Below are 18,148 nucleotides of genomic sequence, written 5' to 3'. Positions count from 1 at the left end.
CACACACGCACACACACACATACCTGGATCTCTGACCATAGAGGCCATTTGGGAAGTAGCAACCCTTGTACTTTTTATCCTGTTGTAACCCATTAAAAAAAAAGTCCTCCAACTCACTAACAGCATTTTTTGGCATTTGCATTTCCACTAATCAGCATTTTAGTTCAAATTTTGAACATCTGCTAGGTGTTATTTCCATTTTATAGTTAGGAAAACTGAAGCTCATAAAAGCAAGTAGCAGCAACAAAACCCAAGTCTCTCCATACCCCATGTCCTAATGACCACTCAAGGCCACGAAACCAGAAACAGCATCAAAGAACTCAAAAGGTAACTAACACAGGGCAGAACATATCTAAAAGAAGGAAACACCCAAGCCCTGAAATTCCCTAGAAAACTCAGGGAGAGCAGAAACAGCCATGTCAGACTCATCTGATCTCATCTGCATTTCATTTATCATCCCATTCAGAAGAGGTAAATGTTATCAACTTCGTATCTGGCTTACAAAACTTTCTCACATAATTTGTATATTTCATAATGCATAGCAGTCTAACAATCTCAAATGACCCCATGCATTACCTTCTTGTTCTGCTCTCCAAGTCAGCATATTCAAAGCTTCCTTGGCTTTAGGGCTCCCCACGGATGACAGCGCATAAGTTATAAGAGCTAGAGTATAATTGTCTGAAATTCCTCTATTAAATTCAGACTCCAAAAAGTTGATAGACTCTTGCACATCTATATTAGGCTTGAAAAAAAAACATATTTTACTATTCAAAATAACCCATTACCACGCATTTAAACAAAAAGTATTTCCAAACATTCATTCAAAAAATAATTTCAGTGACTATTTAAGCACCTGATTTTGTCCTAGGCAATGGGAATCAATGATGATCATTGACATTTAAAGATTTGCTATTCATTTTCAAAATAATACTGCTTTTGAAAGAAAAATGAAGGAATCATATCTATTTATAATTGCACCAAAAATAAGATACCTAGGAATAAATCTAACCGAAGAGATGAAAGACCCATACTCTGAAAACTATAAAACACTGATGAAAAAAACAGAAGACAACACAAAGAACTTTCCACAAAGTGGAAAGACATTCCATGCTCACATGGAGTGGAAGAACAAACATTGTTAAAATGTCTATACTTCCCAAAGCAATTTACACATTTAGTGCAATCCTTATCAAAGTACCAACAGCATTTTTCACAGAGCTAACACAAACAATCATGAGATTTGAATGAAACCACAAAAGACCCCAAATAGCCAAAGCAATCTTGAAAAACAAAAGCAAAGCTGGAGGTATACAATTCCAGACTTCAAGTTATATTACAAAGCTATAGTAATCAAAACAGTATGGTACTGGCACAAAAATAGATACACAGATCAACAGAATACAAATCCCAGAAATGAACGAATAACTACATGTCAATTAATTTTCAACAAAGCAGGAAAGAATATCCAGTGGGAAAAAGACAGTCTCTTCAACAAATGCTGTTGGGAAAACTGGACAGCAACATGCAAAAGAATGAAAGTGGACCACTTTCTTACACCATACACAAAAACAAATTCAAAATGGACTAAAGACCTAAATGTGAGGCCTGAAACCATAAAAATCCTAGAAGAGAACACAGGCAGTAACCTCTTTGACATCGGCCATAGCAACTTCTTTCTAGATGTTTCCTGAGGCAAGGGAAACAAAAGCAAAAATAAACTATTGGGACTCCATCAGAATAAAAAGCTTCTGCATGCCAAGGAAACAATCAACAAAACTAAAAGACAACCTACAGAATGGGAGAAGATATTTGCAAATGACATATCTGATAAAGGACTAATATCCAAAATATATAAAGAACTGATTCAACTCAACACCCAAAAACCAAATAATCCCATTAAAAATGGGCAGAAGAGGGGCACCTAGCTGGCTTGGTCATGGAATGTGCACTCCTGATCTCAGGGTTGTGAGTTCAAGCCCCACACTGGGTGTAGAGATTACTTAAAAATAAAAAATTTTTAATTAAAAAAAATGGGAGGGGTGCCTGGAAGGCTCAGTTGGTTGAGCGTCCAGCTCTTGATTTCGGCCCAGATCCTGATCTTGGGGTCCTGGGATTGAGCCCTGCGTAGGGCTCTATGCTCAGCGGGGAGTCTGCTTGAGGATTCTCTCCCTCTCCCTATGTCGTTCCCCCTGCTCGCACGCTCTCTCTCTCAAGTAAATAAATAAATCTTTAAAAAAATGGGCAGAAGACATGAATAGACATTGTTCCAAAGAAGACATGCAGATGGCCAACAAACATATGAAAAGATGCTCAACATCACTGATCATCAAGGAAATACAAATCAAAACTACAATGAGATATTACCTCACACCTATCAGATGGCTAAAATCAACAACACAAGAAACAACTGGTATTGGTGAGGCTGTAGAGAAAGGGGAACTCTCATACACTGTTGGTGGGAAAAGAAACTGATACAACTACTCTGAAAAACAGTACGGAGGTTCCTCAGAATATTAAAAATAGAGCTACCCAATAATCCATCAATTGCACTAGGAATACAAAAATACTAAGTCAAAAGGATACATGCACCCCGATGTTTATAGCAGCATTGTCTACAATAGCCAAGACATGGAAGCAGCCCAAGTGTCCATCGACTGATGAATGGCTAAAGAAGATATGTGTGTGTGTGTGTGCATGTGTGTATACAATGGAATATTACTCATCCATGAAATAGAATGGAATCTTGCCATTTACAACGACATGAATGGAGCCCGAAAGTATTATGCTAAGTCAGTCAGTCAGAGAAAGACAAATACCATATGATTTCACTCATATGTGGAATTTAAGAAATAAAAGAAATGAATACAGGAGAAAAAAAGAGAGAGGCAAACCAAGAAACACACTCATAATTACAGAGAACAAACAGAAGGGAGGTGGGCAGGAGGATGGGTTAAACAGGTGATGTGGATTAAGGAGTACACTTGTGATTAAGCACTAGGTGTTGTATGGAAGTGTTGAATCACTATGTTGTACACCTGAAATTAATATAACACTGTATGTTAACTACCTGGAATTTAAATAAAAATAAAGAAAAGATTAAAAAAAAGAAAAAACCCTGCTTTTCAGTTTCTATGAGTAAATAGGCACCATTCCCTAGAAGGAATAAGAAATAAAAAGCAGAACTTTTGCCAGTGTTTCTACCATTGAATATCATGAACTCAGATGAGAGCACAAAACATAACTTGAGAAAAATATTATTCATATCTAACCTCAGGTGTTGAAGCTCTAAGTTTAGGGGAAACTTTATCTTCCACGTGCCTAGTACTGGACTAGGGAAATAGTAGGAGCTTACTATCAGGAATGGCTGTTTTCGATCATGTGAAATGCAGTTGCCATTAAAGCAGTAAAGGCATCAATCACTGAGACAGCTCTGGAGCAAAATTAAGTTCATTAGCATAACTTTTCACCCCTGCTCATTCTCATCCAGACATCCACGCCCATTTAACAGGATTTTTACAGTGTGGGTATATTTTGTACTAAATTAGCAGACATTATAATTGCTCCATGATACTTTAGAAATTAAAAAGAAAATCCTTCACAACCTAAATGTGCTAGAATGCATTCCCAAATTCTTAAGACTTTTCTGTCCCCTAAGAAATGAACCTTTCCAATGATAAAATACGTATTGATTTATCTTACCAATAGCAAGTACAACATTTATATAAGAAAGCATTCTTAGTTATTCTGAAAGAGTGGGTTCATATTTTAATTCTCAGATTGTAGAATATGGCCACAAACGCAAAGCAAAAAGGTACCCAAATTCAGACTTCAAATGTGATGTAAAATTGCAAAACTCTTTTGGTTTCCAGACACATTCTTGACTCATCAAGACCTACCTTCCTCGTGATTTCCCACCTATCATTTATTAAATTAAAGATTAAATACCTGATACTTTTTATATCTCAGGAGAGAAGTCACAATATAAGCTGTAAGCGTTACTGGACTTTTATTGCCACCTTGAAGCTCACTATGGATCACTCTTCCTGGCTCCCAAAATTCACCATTGGATTTCTGACGTCCTTTGAGCCACGTATATGTTCTGTGTAACACATTCTGATCAATATCTATGTAAGGATCAGCTTCAAGGAAACATCTTAGAACAAAAGCTGACAGCCTAGGTGAAAAAAGGAGAAAAATTACATAAAATACACTTTCTAAGTCTTTTAAATAACATTGAGCAAGAAAACACCAACAATAACAACATTTTTTCCCCACCACAAGATTCACAAAAGGATAATCACTGAAGAAGGAACAAAGGGAAAAAAGGCAACAAAGAGACAGCATGAACATCTCAGCCTAGCTGCTAGACACAGTTTCCACTTGATATGGCCAAGTAATTCCACATCAACTCCCAAAACACCAGATTTGGAAAGGAACTTAGAAATCATCTAATCCGCCCCCGTCCCGCCCCCACTATTTTATAGGTTGAGAATTTGACACTCCAGGAGAATTAAATTGTCCAAGGTTATCATCTTCGGACTGTTCTAGGTATTTACCAAGGAAGATCCCATTACACACTTGGCTCAACCCTAAAGCTATGGATGAAGTATATATAGTTCACAATCAAATGGTAGTACTTTTAACTAGAGAAAATGGATATTTTCTCTGCGATAGGACAGGAGTCAGAAAATTACAGCCTACAAACCAAATCTGTCCAGGCCAAATCTGGTCCTTGTGCCAAATCCAGCCCAGGGTCTGTTTACCTGTGTCTCCTTTCCAGCACACTCCACCTGAGAATGGTTTCTTTTTTTTTTTTTTTTAAAGATTTTATTTATTTATTTGAGAGAGAGAGAGAATGAGAGACAGAGAGCACGAGAGGGAAGAGGGCAGAGGGAGAAGCAGACCCCCCGCCGAGCAGGGAGCCCGATGCGGGACTCGATCCCGGGACTCCAGGATCATGACCTGAGCCGAAGGCAGTCGCTTAACCAACTGAGCCACCCAGGCGCCCCCTGAGAATGGTTTCTAAAGGGAGGAAGGAAGGAAGGGAGAAGGAAAGAGGAAACAACATGCAACAGAGACTCTATGTGGCCTGCGATGCCTAAAATATTTACTACCTGAGCCTTTACAGAAAAAGTTTGCCAATGCTTGCTACAGAACAGTACATATTTAGGTGAATAGATCATCAAGCAATAAAACACCGAAACTTTTCTATTTATGGACCTCTATCCTGACACGGCCAAAAGAAAATTGGAAGCAGTGATGTCTCATCCTATGAAATGTTTAGGTGTGATAAATATTACTAGTATTCAGTAATATCTGATCCTCTTCTACTTTGAGTATGCAGAGAAATTCACTTCTTCGCCCTTTTGAAGTTAAGCACGGCCATGCGACCAGCTGTCATAACGATAACGTGAGAGGAGATGATGCACCAAGGCTGAAGCACCTAATTACCAGTGTTGGATACTCCAGCCTTCTCTTTTCAGACTGAGACAAGTCTGGAGCCTCCTGGGGAGATAGTGGCTGCTGAGCAAAGACTACAGAGCCCCCTGCTGACCAACAGCGGAAATGCAGCACGAGCAAGACCAAAGCTCTTGTTAATAAGCTACTGAGATACTAGAGGGTTGTTACCGCAGCATGCCTTGTCTGACCTGACTGCTACAGTTAGTCAATCTTCTTCTGGGTGAAATGTAGAACTGACAATAGTGCAAGGAGAGAAAATAATCATCCAAAATCAGCCACACAGAGAGTCCATTCTGGAGGAAATCTGGATGCTTATTACTCAATTCCATCACTGTTTTTCACAAAAAAATAACCTTAAAGAAACTATGTTGACTGTTTTAATACAAAATTTGTATTGATCATGTATGATTAAGAAAAGAACTACGTCGGGGTGCCTGGGTGGCTCAGTCAAACGACTGACTCCCAATCTCAGGATCATGAGATCGGGCCCCATCTGAGCACACTGGGCGTAGAGCCTGCTTAAGATTCACTCTCCTCCCTCTCCCTCTGACCGTCCTCCCCTGCTCGAGTGCTCTCTCTAAAACAAACAAACAAACAAACAAAAACTATGTCACAATCACTCAGTATTTCTAACCAGTTTTTCTTGTCAACTGCACCATCATCATAAAGTATTCTTACTACTTTTCCCACAAAAAAGGATTTATAGCTTATCTTTTCTAAATAAAAACATTTTACTTATTAGTGTTTTAAAACCATATTTAAAAAGGAAAATGTCTTTTAAAGCCCGGCTATAGGAAAAGCAACCTACAAGCCTATATACATAGGGACACATCTGTCAGTTTCATGGCCATTTTGACTGAGTAAGAGCCCATTCATGACAGATTTGTTCTGTTAGTAAAAACACTTGCCAAGTGGGAGCCCTTGGGTGGCACAGTCGGATAAACGTCTGACTCTTGGTTTCAGCTCAGGTCATGATCTCAGGGTCTTGAGATCAAGCCCTGAGTCAGGCTCCAAGCTCAGTGAGGAGTCTGCTAAAGTTTCTCTCTCTTTCTCCCTCTGCCCTTCCCTGCACTCACACTCTCAAATAAATAAATCTTAAAAAAAAAAAAAAAAAAAACACACTTACCAAGTGCTCCCAGAAGGGTCATCATTCCCAAAAGCACTGAAAGAGCCATCTTCCCTCTGATAGAGAAGTTCTCTCTGATAACCTGAAGAACAAAAAAGTAGACAGATAATCAATGTAATTACAACTTGAAATGAATTAAAGTTTATAATCATGACTTCATAGTAAGGAAACATGAACAAAGAATGGGAGAGAAGATATCAAATCAGCAACTAATACTGAATACTTTCTATATTAAGTGCTGTGAGAGATTTAAAATATCAAGATTTTTCAAGCAGAACATGTAAAATAAGAACTGTGATAGCCCCAAATTAAATTCAGAAGAATACTATAACAGAGACAGCAGTTCTAGCCAGTTAAAAGGAAGCAAACTAGTATGACTCTTGATTTTGCCTCAGGCCACGATCTCAGGGTTGTGAGATCAAGCCCTGAGTGGGGCTCCACACTCAGTGCAGAGTCTGCTTAAGATTCTCTCTCCCTGCAGCAGCTCTTTCTGCCCATGGGTCCTGTCTCTGTGCTTTAGTAAAATCACCCTTTATGCACCAAAAAAAAAAAGGCAGGGGGAGTGCCTGGGTATCTCAGTCGGTTAAGCATCTGCCCTCAGCTCAGGCCATGATCCCAGAGTGCTGGGATCGAGTCCTGTATCAGGGCTCCCTGCTCAGCGGGGAATCTGCTTCTCCCTCTGACCCTCCCCCCATCCTGCTCGCTCACTCTCTCTCTCAAAAATAAAATCTTAAAAAAAATTCTCTCTCCCTATGCCCCTCCCCCAACTCATGCTCTAAATAATAAATAAATAGATAAATAAAATATTTAAAAGTAAGCAAACTAAAAGCCAAGTTTCATTTAAGTCTGTAATGTTGACTACAATAGTTTCCATGCTTAATCATCTAAAATTGTTTGCTACCTAAGAAAAATACTATCTACAGTATCATAATTAAAGTTTAGGGCTAAAATGAAAAGTAAAAATACTTCCTATTTTCAGGCCAGCAACAGAAGAGGAAAATTGCTAAATAATCTAAGACAACTGCTTTAAAATTTTTTGGTCATGGCCAACTGAGGTAAACCAAAGGAAGAACCAGTCTCTGCCCACCACAACAATTCTAAATTCTCACAAAAAAAAAAAAAAAAAAAAGGACAGCAGTGGTAATGAAGTCTCACTATAGAAGTAAATTGAGAATGGGGTTAAGGCTCATGTAGCTGCTTTACTAAGAGCAGATGTTTCATATTTGCAAATAAATGGCTGCAAATAAGTCAGGTGTTTCATACTTGCAAAGCAATGAATGCAGGTCTCAAAGACCAATGACTGAGAAATCATAGGCCAAATACTAAAAGATTCACCAAACAACCCACCACAAACTAAGCTGCTAAAAATGAAATTAAAATAGCAATAATTTGGGACGCCTGGGTGACTCAGTCAGTTAAGGGGCTGCCTTCGGCTCCAGTCATGATCCCAGGGTCCTGGGTCCTGCTCGGCGGGGAGCCTGCTTCTCCCTCTCCCACTGCCTGCCGCCCCCTGCTTGTGCTCTCTCTCTCTCTGACAAATAAATAAATAAAATCTTAAAAAATTGATAGTCTCTCACTTAAAAAAAAATAGCAACAATTTATCATTAGATAGCAAGCATAAGCAGGAGCCAAAAATGTTTCCAAATGAAGGCATTATCAATGATTCTCTGGGAACCAAGCACTCTTCCTGAAAATTAAAGGATTCTACTACAGACAGGGGACATCACACAGTATGAAATTTGTAGCACGGTTACATGGAGCCTGGAAACCATAAGCATTTATAAAATGTTGAATTCAATCCCTAGGAAACTCTAGTAACAAAAAAAGTTTACTTTATGAATACCACATTTTAGAAGCATCAATAACTATAAGTAATTATTCATATTTAACTAACAAAACATGAGCATTGATGGTTTAAAATTACAGTTAATCTGCTCTTGCCATGTCCCAAACTTTCCTCCTTGAGCCCTTCCCCAGAAGTCCCAGATCTGAGTATCTGATTTAAGCTACAATAAGACAAAGCATGTAAAAAAACAAGACACTGTTTCATGGTGAGCTTTAAGACCTATAGTAAAAGAAATACAAACAACATTTAGGTGATGCCAGAATTTTGCTTTAATTTAAAGAATGGTGTTATAATATTGATATTTAAAACTGAAATACTGGGGCGCCTGGGTGGCTCAGATGGTTAAGCGTCTGCCTTCGGCTCAGGTCATGATCCCAGGGTCCTGGGATCGAGTCCCACATCGGGCTCCCTGCTCCTTGGGAGCCTGCTTCTCCCTCTGCCTCTCTCTCTCTCTCTGTCTCTCATGAATAAATAAATAAAATCTTTAAAAAAAAAAAAAAGAGTTTAAAACTGAAATACTATGGCACAATAATTAAATATCCGATCTTGATCCAACACTGACTATGTGTCAGGAACTGTTCAAAGCCCTTTCAGGTATGAACTCAGGTAATTCTCACAACTCTAGGATGTAGATGCTATTTAGAGACAGCATCTTCAGAGATGAGGACACTGGAACTCAGAACACACCAAGTGCAAGGTCACTTGCAGCACCTTTACCTGGCAAGCCCTCAATAAACAAGAGGCATCACCCCATACCACAGGCATGGGAAAAGGCTTTCTAACACCCAGTTTTTAAGAAAATATGTAATAAATAGGGCCACAAAAAATTCTTTTAAACTTTTCCATGGCAAAACACATATTAGCAAAGTTAAAGGATGATGAATCAGAAGAAATATGTGCCACACACAGATAAATGGCTAATGTCCCTAATATTAACATACAAATTATACATACATTTATATATTATTAGTCATTATTATATATAAGTTTAGATAAAAAGAGTAAAATCCTACAAGAAAAAAAACGGACAAAAGACAAGAAGAATTTCACAAAACAAAGAGAAATGGACTTCAATATATGGAAAAATGTTCACTTCAATAAGTGAAATGAAAATTAAAACTACATTGAGATACCATTTCTCACCCATCCTGTTAGCCAAGATTCAAAAGTCTGACCACCCATTCTGTTGGGAAGGCTGTAAGGACACCAATACCTCGTTCAATGCTAGAAGGAACTCAGAACGATACAACTGCTGTGAAGGGAGTGTCTACACTTTTTTTTTTTTTAAAGATTTTATTTATTTATTTGAGACAGAGAGAATGAGAGAGAGCACATGAGAGGGAGGAGGGTCAGAGGGAGAAGCAGACTCCCTGCCGAGCAGGGAGCCCGATGCGGGACTCGATCCCGGGACTCCAGGATCATGACCTGAGCCGAAGGCAGTCGCTTAACCAACTGAGCCACCCAGGTGCCTGAGTGTCTACACTTTTTGATCCAATAATCCCACTTCTAAGATTCTACCCTGAAGATATACCTCCAACAATACAAAAAACATGTATGCAGAAGATAATAAGATTATTCACTGCAACATTATTTGTAATTGCAAAAATACCGGAACTACCTAAATGCCCCCAAATTGGAAATTGGTTGACGTAAACTGTAGTACGTACACACACTGGAGACCATGCAACTGTGAAAAAAAATGAGGAATATCTTTCTGAACTCAGAGTGATTTCCTGGATGCACTGTTAAGTGAAAAAGGCAGAGTCTAAAATAGTATGTATAGTATTCTACCTTTTGTGTAAGAAAAAGAGGAAATAAGAAAATACATATGCGTATGTTAATTTCTGCAGAGAGAGAGAGAGAGAAACTAGAAACTAATGAAGTTATCCACAAGGGGTTGGGAGAAGGGTTACAAGAGGGAGACATACCCCTTCACATATACCTTTTAGAGTAAGTTGGGCTTTTGGAAGCATATTAATGTTCTACATATTCAAAAAAGAAAACAAGAAGAGAAAAAAATAATAGGCATTATTAACACTAGTTCACTTCAACATGTTTCAGTTTTCATAAATCTTGGGAAAAAACACATACAATCTCTTCCTTTTTCAGAGGCAGTCAGGGTTCACAGAGAAGCAGAAAAACTTTCGAGTGTTTACAAAGGAAATTAGCAAAAGAGTCCAAGACATTCTTCTTCAATTTCCAATTCAGGACTAAATCCACCAGATAGCAGAGTTTAACTGTGAACTCAATCTGACAGGGGAGGGGAGGAGAAGGGAAGGCAGGAGAGAGAGGAGAGGAGGGGACAGGAAGAGAGGGGAGGGGAGGGGAGGAGAAGAGAAGAGTGGAGAGGAGGGGAAAGAAGGGGAGGGGGGAGGGGAGGAGGGAGAGAGAGGAGAGGAAGAGGAGAGGAGAGGAGAGGAGAGGAGAGGAGAGGGGAGGGGAGGGGAGGGGAGGGGAGGGGAGGGGAGGGGAGAGAGAAGAAAAGAAAGCTTTCAGGGAGGCGCCTGGGTGGCTCGGTCATTAAGCGTCTGCCTTCGGCTCAGGTCATGATCCCGGGGTCCTGGGATCGAGCCCCGTGTCAGGCTCCCTGCTCCATGGGAGGCCTGCTTCTCCCTCTCCCACACCCCCTGCTTGTGTTCCCTCTCTCGCTGTGTCTCTGTCACATAAATAAAGTCTTAAAAAAAAAAAAAGGAAAAGAAAGCAAGCAAGCAAGCTTTCAGGACCCACCATCACTACAGGACATGTCTCTGGGAAAAGAAGAACCAGCTTCTAAAGAGAGGACCATGTGCTCCAAGCCCCCAAATCACGTCAACAACTGCAGTTCCAAGTATGTTATTGTAAAACCAGAGATGAGATCATGCAGATGAGATCAGTGCTTATGGAAATTACCCCTCAGGTGGCTGACCTCCAACAGTCCCCATTAATATCAACAACTAGCACCATTCCTCTACCAGGGGCTGCCAGCCCAGAGGAGGGCGAGGACTCACAGACAAACTCCAGTTGTGGAGTACATTTCTTTCTTTTTTTTTTTTTTTAAAGATTTTATTTATTTATTTGAGAGAGAGAGCACGAGCAGGGGGAAGAGACAGAGGGAGAGGGAGAACAAACTCCCTGGTGAGCAGGGAGCCCGATGCAGGACTCGATCCCAAGACCCTGAGATCATGACCTGAGCCGAAGGCAGACGCTTAACCGACTGAGCCACCCAGGCGTCCCTGGAGTACAGTTCTTGAGCTGGCTTAGATGAAACTGAGATTCCACACCTCCAGCTCTGCTCCCATGGCAAAACAAAGGAGAGAATCAGAACCTAGAGAGAGGAACTTATATGATTCTCTCAGTAGGAACATCTTGTGAGGTTGCCTTCCTCACGTAAATCAGCCACGAATCGTTGGAGAACCATCAGTGCTTCTCCTGCAAATCAACTATTCCACAAGCAGTAAAGGACACCGTTGACTCAGCTGTGATGTTTACTATTAATACAACAATTCAACATTCAAGTATAGTCACTTCAGTTGGAGACTTTTCATAATAGGTGAAAAAGGTAAAAATATGATTTTCTCCAAAAGTTTATGAGGAAATAAGAGTATTGCCTGAAGGTCATAGTTTCATGAATAGCTCTGGAGTTAGAAAGCAACAGTACAATAGGAATTAACAGACACTTCTGAAAATTAAAATACAGAAGAAGTCAAGAGGCTGATAGGATAATGACCCATGAACTGTTGCTTATAAAGGGCCAGACAAGCTACACACTTCCTGGGTCATGAATTTTCTTTGGAATAGCCATGAATGTAAAATATTTACAATTTATCAAACTAAAGATGAAAATACTGTTCATAGAAAGACATGGAAAAAAATCCTGAACATAATTTGACTTGGTTTACCTCAAGTGTCAAAATTACATATAAGGAAAAGAAGTAAAATCAGCTCTTTGTGACTCTATCACTCACTTCCTCTGGTAAAAAGCTGATAAAAATAGTTTCTGTACTAAAAGAAAAGTAATCATCATCAACGTCCTTACTCTGTATGATATGGAATATGGAAAGCAAGAACTTACTTCCCCAGGTTTTGTAGTTTTTCAGTAATTTCACTACTGCCTCTAGCCATTCTTGTGATGACCAGAGAAGCATCAGAATTCTGAAACCTGGGGGTGCCTGGGTGGCTCAGTCACTTAAGCATCTGCCTTCAGCTCAGGTCATGATCCCAGGGTCCTGGGATCGAGCCCCAGGTTGGGCTCCCTGCTCAGCAGGGGAGTCTGCTTCTCCCTCTCCCTCTTCCCCTCCCCACCCCCCACTCGTGTACTCTCTCGCCCACTCTCTCAAATAAATAAATAAAATCTTGAAAAAAAAAAAAGAATTCTGAAACTTATTTTTCCTGTTTTTATTTCAACGGAAAAAAAATATAATGTGTTTTCAACTAGGCTTGGTCTGAGTCTCACTTGAAAAATGGAGCCACAGGTTCTATTTTTAAATATTCGAGGAAAACAAGTGGTTTAAACCTCTAATTGACAGGATTTCCAGTCCTTATCAAAAACAGTTTTTGTTTTATAGTTCTATTTTTCTTTCTGACAGCAAGAGACTTCATTCAATGATGTAGCTGTTGTTTTGACCAAAAAAACAATGGGTTAGGTTACAAGACTCCTGGGCCAAGCATGATTTAAGTAAAACAATGCGCTGTTCATAAACGACATTTAAATAATATAATCATGACTCATGCCAAAGCCACTTTAATTTCTTAAAAAATAAAAACAACTATAGTATATTTAGAGTTTGGGGCGCCTGGGTGGCTCAGTTGGTTGGGCGACTGCCTTCGGCTCAGGTCATGATGCTGGAGTCCCGGGATGGAGTCCCGCATCGGGCTCCCTGCTCGGCAGGGAGTCTGCTTCTCCCTCTGACCCTCCCCCCTCTCATGTGCTCTCTCTCATTCTCTCTCTCTCAAATAAATAAATAAAATCTTTAAAAAAAAAAAAATAGAGTTTGGCAAATGTGATGGCAAAAGAAAAAACAGAGTCTCTGAAAGGAGACACTGGGGCGCCTGGGTGGCTCAGTTGGTTAAGCGACTGCCTTCGGTTCAGGTCATGATCCTGGAGTCCCGGGATCGAGTACCGCATCGGGCTCCCTGCTCAGCGGGGAGTCTGCTTCTCCCTCTGACCCTCCCCCTCTCATGTGCTCTCTCTCATTCTCTCTCTCAAATAAATAAATAAAATCTTTAAAAAAAAACAAAAAAAAACAAAAAAAAAAAAAGGAGACACTGATTCATAATGAAAAGCATTATACCAAGAAGCTTTTTTTTTTTTTAAGATTTTATTTATTTGACAGAGAGAGAGAGAATGAGCACAAGCAGGGGGAGTGGCAGGCAGAGGCAGAGAGAGAAGCAGGCTCCCCACAGAGAAGGGGGAGCCCGATGTGGGGCTCGATCCCAGGACTCTGGGATCATGACCCGAGCCAAAGGCAGTCGCTTAACCAACTGAGCCACCCAGGCGCCCACCAAGAAGCTTTTGTCCACGACTTTGAAATACAGTTGAGTTGAACCAGTGAAATGATGTATTTGGGGGCTGCCACTGTGTCGACTTCCATCAGCCACTTTGCCCGCTCCGCTCAGAAGGTCAGCTGAAACCACTGGCCCCATTCCCCAGGTCCTAAGAAAATGCCAAGGCCAGGTAGAACCTTTAGTGTTTATAAACAATCCAGGAAGTGCTTGAGAGATGTTCTGGGCCCAACCCCCGCATTAGGATGATGACGCAGAGGCCCAAAGAAATGAGTATTGACAGTAATTCATTCATCCAGTCTTTGTTCATGGAGATGCTTATATTGCAATGCGATGGTGAAAAGATTAAACACAGCCCCGACTGCCACGGAGCTTACCTTCTAGTGCAGGAGACATACACAATAATAGGCAAACGAGGTAATTTTAAAGAATGTTAAGCGTGGTAGGGCGCCTGGGTGGCTCAGTCGGTTGAGCGACTGCCTTTGGCTCAGGTCATGATCCTGGAGTCCCAGGATCGAGTCCCGCATCGGGCTCCCTGCTCGGCGGGGAGGCTGCTTCTCCCTCTGACCCTCCCCCTTCTCATGTGCTCTCTCTCTCTCATTCTCTCTCTGTCAAATAATAAATAAAATCTTTAAAAAAAAAAAAATGTTAAGCGTGGTAAAGAAGATGAAATGAGGGGCGCCTGGGTGGCTCAGTCAGTTAAGTGTCTGCCTTCGGCTCAGGTCATGATCTCAGGGTCCTGGGATCGAGCCCCGCATTGGGCTCCCTGCTCGGCGGGAAGCCTGCTTCTCCCTCTGCCTGCCACTTCCCCTGCTTGTGCTCGCTCTCTCTGTGTCAAATAAATAAATAAAATATTTTTTTTAAAGATTTTATTTATTTATTCATGAGCGAGAGAGAGAGAGAGAGGCAGAGGGAGAAGCAGACCTCCCGCAGAGCAGAGAGCCCGATGCAGGACTCGATCCCAGGACTCCGGGATCATGACCTGAGCCGAAGGCAGACGCTTAACCATCTGAGCCACCCAGGCGCCCAATAAATAAAATTTTTTTTTTAAAAAATGAAAGAAAAAGAAAATGAAATGAGAGCTCCTTGGGGCACCTGGGTGGCTCGGTCACTAAGCGTCTGCCTTCGGCTCAGGTCATGATGCCAGAGTCCTGGGATCGAGCCCCGCATCGGGCTCCCTGCCTGGCAGGAAGCCTGCTTCTCCCTCTCCCACTCCCCCTGCTTGTGTACCCTCTCTCGCTGTGTCTCTGTCAAATAAATAAATAAAATCTTTAAAAAAAAAAAAAAGAAAATGAAATGAGAGCTCCTAAATGGGAAGGGAAGGCCACTCTGAGGGAAACACCACTTAAACGATGAGAAGGAGCCAGCCATGGGAGGATTCCAGGAGAAGGAAGTGCAGGTTTAAGTCCTGAAGCACCACGGAGCCGGGAGGGCTCCAGATGGAGCCAAGGGGGAGCCAAGACAGGGCAGCCTCAGTGAGGTGAGAGATGGAGGCCAAGGCCAGGTCACCCACTGCAGAACCCATTAGAGAATTTTAAGCAAGTAAGTGACCTGATTTTAACATTTTCAAAAGATCCCTTTTATTGGAATGCCTGGGTGGCTCAGTCAGTTAAGCGTCTGCCTTCGGCTCAGGTCATGATCTCAGGGTCCTGGGATCGAGCCCCGCATCGGGCTCCCTGCTCAGCGGGGAGCCTGCTTCTCCCTCTGCCTCTGCCTGCCGCTCCCCTTGCTTGTGCTCGAGCTCTCTCTCTGACAAATAAATAAAATCTTAAAAAACAAATGTCCCTTTTATTACATGTGGAGCCTGTATTGAAGGGGAGTGGACCGAGAAGCAGAGAGCTTTCTAAAAGGAAGCACTGGAGTTGTGCAGCTGAGCAGTGACGGTGTCCAAGTGGGATGGAAAGAGGGAAGAACCTCACATTTGTTTCTGAGGCAGATGGACAGGGTTTCCTTGCTAACTGTGAACCCTAAGTCCCCGGCCAGATGCAACTAACTGCATACACTACAGCTAACAGTTATTGGGCATTTACTGTGTTAAAGTACTAAAATATCTTATTTCATCTTCAAAACAGCCCCCACGAAGTGGGTACTTTATTACCCCTATCTTACAGGTGGGAAAACAGGCCCAGAGCAGGAGGTAGGACTCAGAGCCCGGGTGTGACCCCCTCCATAGCTGGTGCTGTAACCAGGGGGTTCTGTCCCCCAAGGTGGGGCTGGCCTACCTCACAGAAGTAGTGCTCTTCATGCCTATGGCAGCTTGCAAGACTATGTGGCCTTTAGAGAACCATGTTTTTTCTGCCCTCTGGCCCTCTGCACCTTCTAACAACCAGCACGTGTGAGGAAGGCTCCCAAGCATCAAGGAGATGCAGCCCCCCTCACCCCTCACCTCTCCACCCCCCTGCCGAGACCGGCTTTGAAATACTGCAGATTGGTGCTCAGCCTGGCTAAAAATACTGCAGATGGGCGCTCAGCCTGGCTAAGGGCTGGCCTGAGGGACCAGCACTCCTTTTGCGGGGAAAAAAAAAAAAAAAGATACCAAGGATTTGGAGCGTTCATTTTTTAGGAACCTCTGCTAACCCAGAGCAAAGTATCTAGAACACAACTCTACTTATCTTTAAGGGATGATTTTATCATTTTATCAGTCCTTAAATGGTTCAAACTAGAAAATTCATTCTGTCTTTTTTTTTATAGCACTGATATTTGACTAGCCAACATTACAATTCATGAAGCATATAAAATATGGAATTATGGGGGGTGCCTGGGTGGCTCAGTCGTTAAGCGTCTGCCTTCGGCTCAGGTCATGATCCCAGGGTCCTGGGATCAAGCCCCACATCGGGCTCCCTGCTCAGCGGGAAGCCTGCTTCTCCCTCTCCCACTCCCCCTGCTGTGTTCCCTCTCTCACTGTTTCTCTCTGTCAAATAAATTAAAAAAAAAAATCTTTTAATAATATAATAATATTGAGGCGCCTGGGTGGCTCAGTCGCGAAGCGTCTGCCTTCGGCTCAGGTCATGATCCCAGGGTCCTGGGATCAAGCCCCACATCGGGCTCCCTGCTCAGCGGGAAGCCTGCTTCTCCCTCTCCCACTCCCCCTGCTGTGTTCCCTCTCTCACTGTCTCTCTCTGTCAAATAAATTTAAAAAAAAAATCTTTTAATAATATAATAATATTGGGGCGCCTGGGTGGCTCAGTCGCGAAGCGTCTGCCTTCGGCTCAGGTCATGATCCCAGGCTCCTGGGATCGAGCCCAGCGTCGGGCTCCCTGCTCAGCGGGAAGCCTGCTTCTCCCTCTCCCACTCCCCCTGCTTGTGTTCCCTCTCTCACTGTGTCTCTCTGTCAAATAAATAAATAAAATCTTTAAAAAAAAAAAAATATGGAATTATGGGGCACTTTCTAAAATTTTTTACCTTATTTTATTAAATTAGCCCAAAGAATGTGTATCCAATTATAAAGCAACAGTATAGTTCCTACCTACTTTCTGCTTGAAGCCAGTCACACTGAATTTTGAATACAAGTCAGAACCTTGTTTTTAAAAGGTGCAGTTAAATTAAGACAATTCCAAATATTTTTCATCTCCTTAAGTATAACCATTATGGCAATGTGTAAAATCTCATTTTTCTTTTTAGCATGGCATACACTGTACCACCAAGAGCACTCGATACCACTTCTTAAACCTAATTACAAAAGAACTTGAAAAAAGCAGCTTTCGTATTTATATGTTTAAATATGACTGATCCACAAATATATGTATGAAGGAGGATAATCTTAAATAGCTCTGTATGGAAAGTACCAATTGGTAGATCTCTGAGAATTTCCTGAAGACCTAACCACATCCCAGTCATGCAGGGCCTGGCTCTAATCTGAGGGAAAATATACCACTCTCTCCCTCCCCACAGCAACACTCAGTTCACACTCAGCTCTGACTCCAATCCCTGGTCTCCCTCAGTTTGTCCTCTCCTGCAGCACATGGTTCCTGACTCACAACCCCCTTCCTCCCTCCCAGCTCTTATCTCTGCCAGCCTACCCTAGGGAGAGCTTTGGACCCCCACCAGCTCATCCTCTTGGATCCCACATCTTACAGCTCACCGTGGTCTAACCTGACACCAGATTCTAACCTTTGCTGTCTCCTTCCCTATAAGAGCCCATGCTCCCCCTTACTATTTTATCAGAAGCCCCACTGAGACCTCTTGCACACTGACCATGTTCAATCATCTTGGCCAATTACTGGACCTTTTCCATC

General features: G+C 41.9%; 1 protein-coding gene across 1 annotated transcript in view; it reads right to left on the bottom strand.

Moving 5' to 3' along the window:
* CD109 (CD109 molecule) overlaps positions 1 to 18,148 on the bottom strand; it is a 138,431-nt gene that overhangs the window by 19,278 nt on the left and 101,005 nt on the right. Inside the window, exons 24-26 of the mRNA XM_045867091.3 lie at positions 6,587 to 6,668; positions 3,946 to 4,174; positions 577 to 742 (exon numbers count right to left, since the gene is read on the bottom strand). Coding sequence (XP_045723047.1) covers positions 577 to 742; positions 3,946 to 4,174; positions 6,587 to 6,668 — 477 coding nt within the window. The remainder of the gene's footprint in view (positions 1 to 576; positions 743 to 3,945; positions 4,175 to 6,586; positions 6,669 to 18,148) is intronic.

The sequence above is a fragment of the Mirounga angustirostris genome, unplaced genomic scaffold (genome assembly GCF_029215605.1).
Source record: "Mirounga angustirostris isolate CCGP_5_RB_7025 unplaced genomic scaffold, mMirAng1.0.hap1 SCAF_8, whole genome shotgun sequence".
In the NCBI taxonomy this organism is placed as follows: domain Eukaryota; kingdom Metazoa; phylum Chordata; class Mammalia; order Carnivora; family Phocidae; genus Mirounga; species Mirounga angustirostris.
The sequence above is the reverse complement of the archived record's forward strand: the minus strand, read 5'-3'. Positions and strand labels throughout refer to the sequence as shown.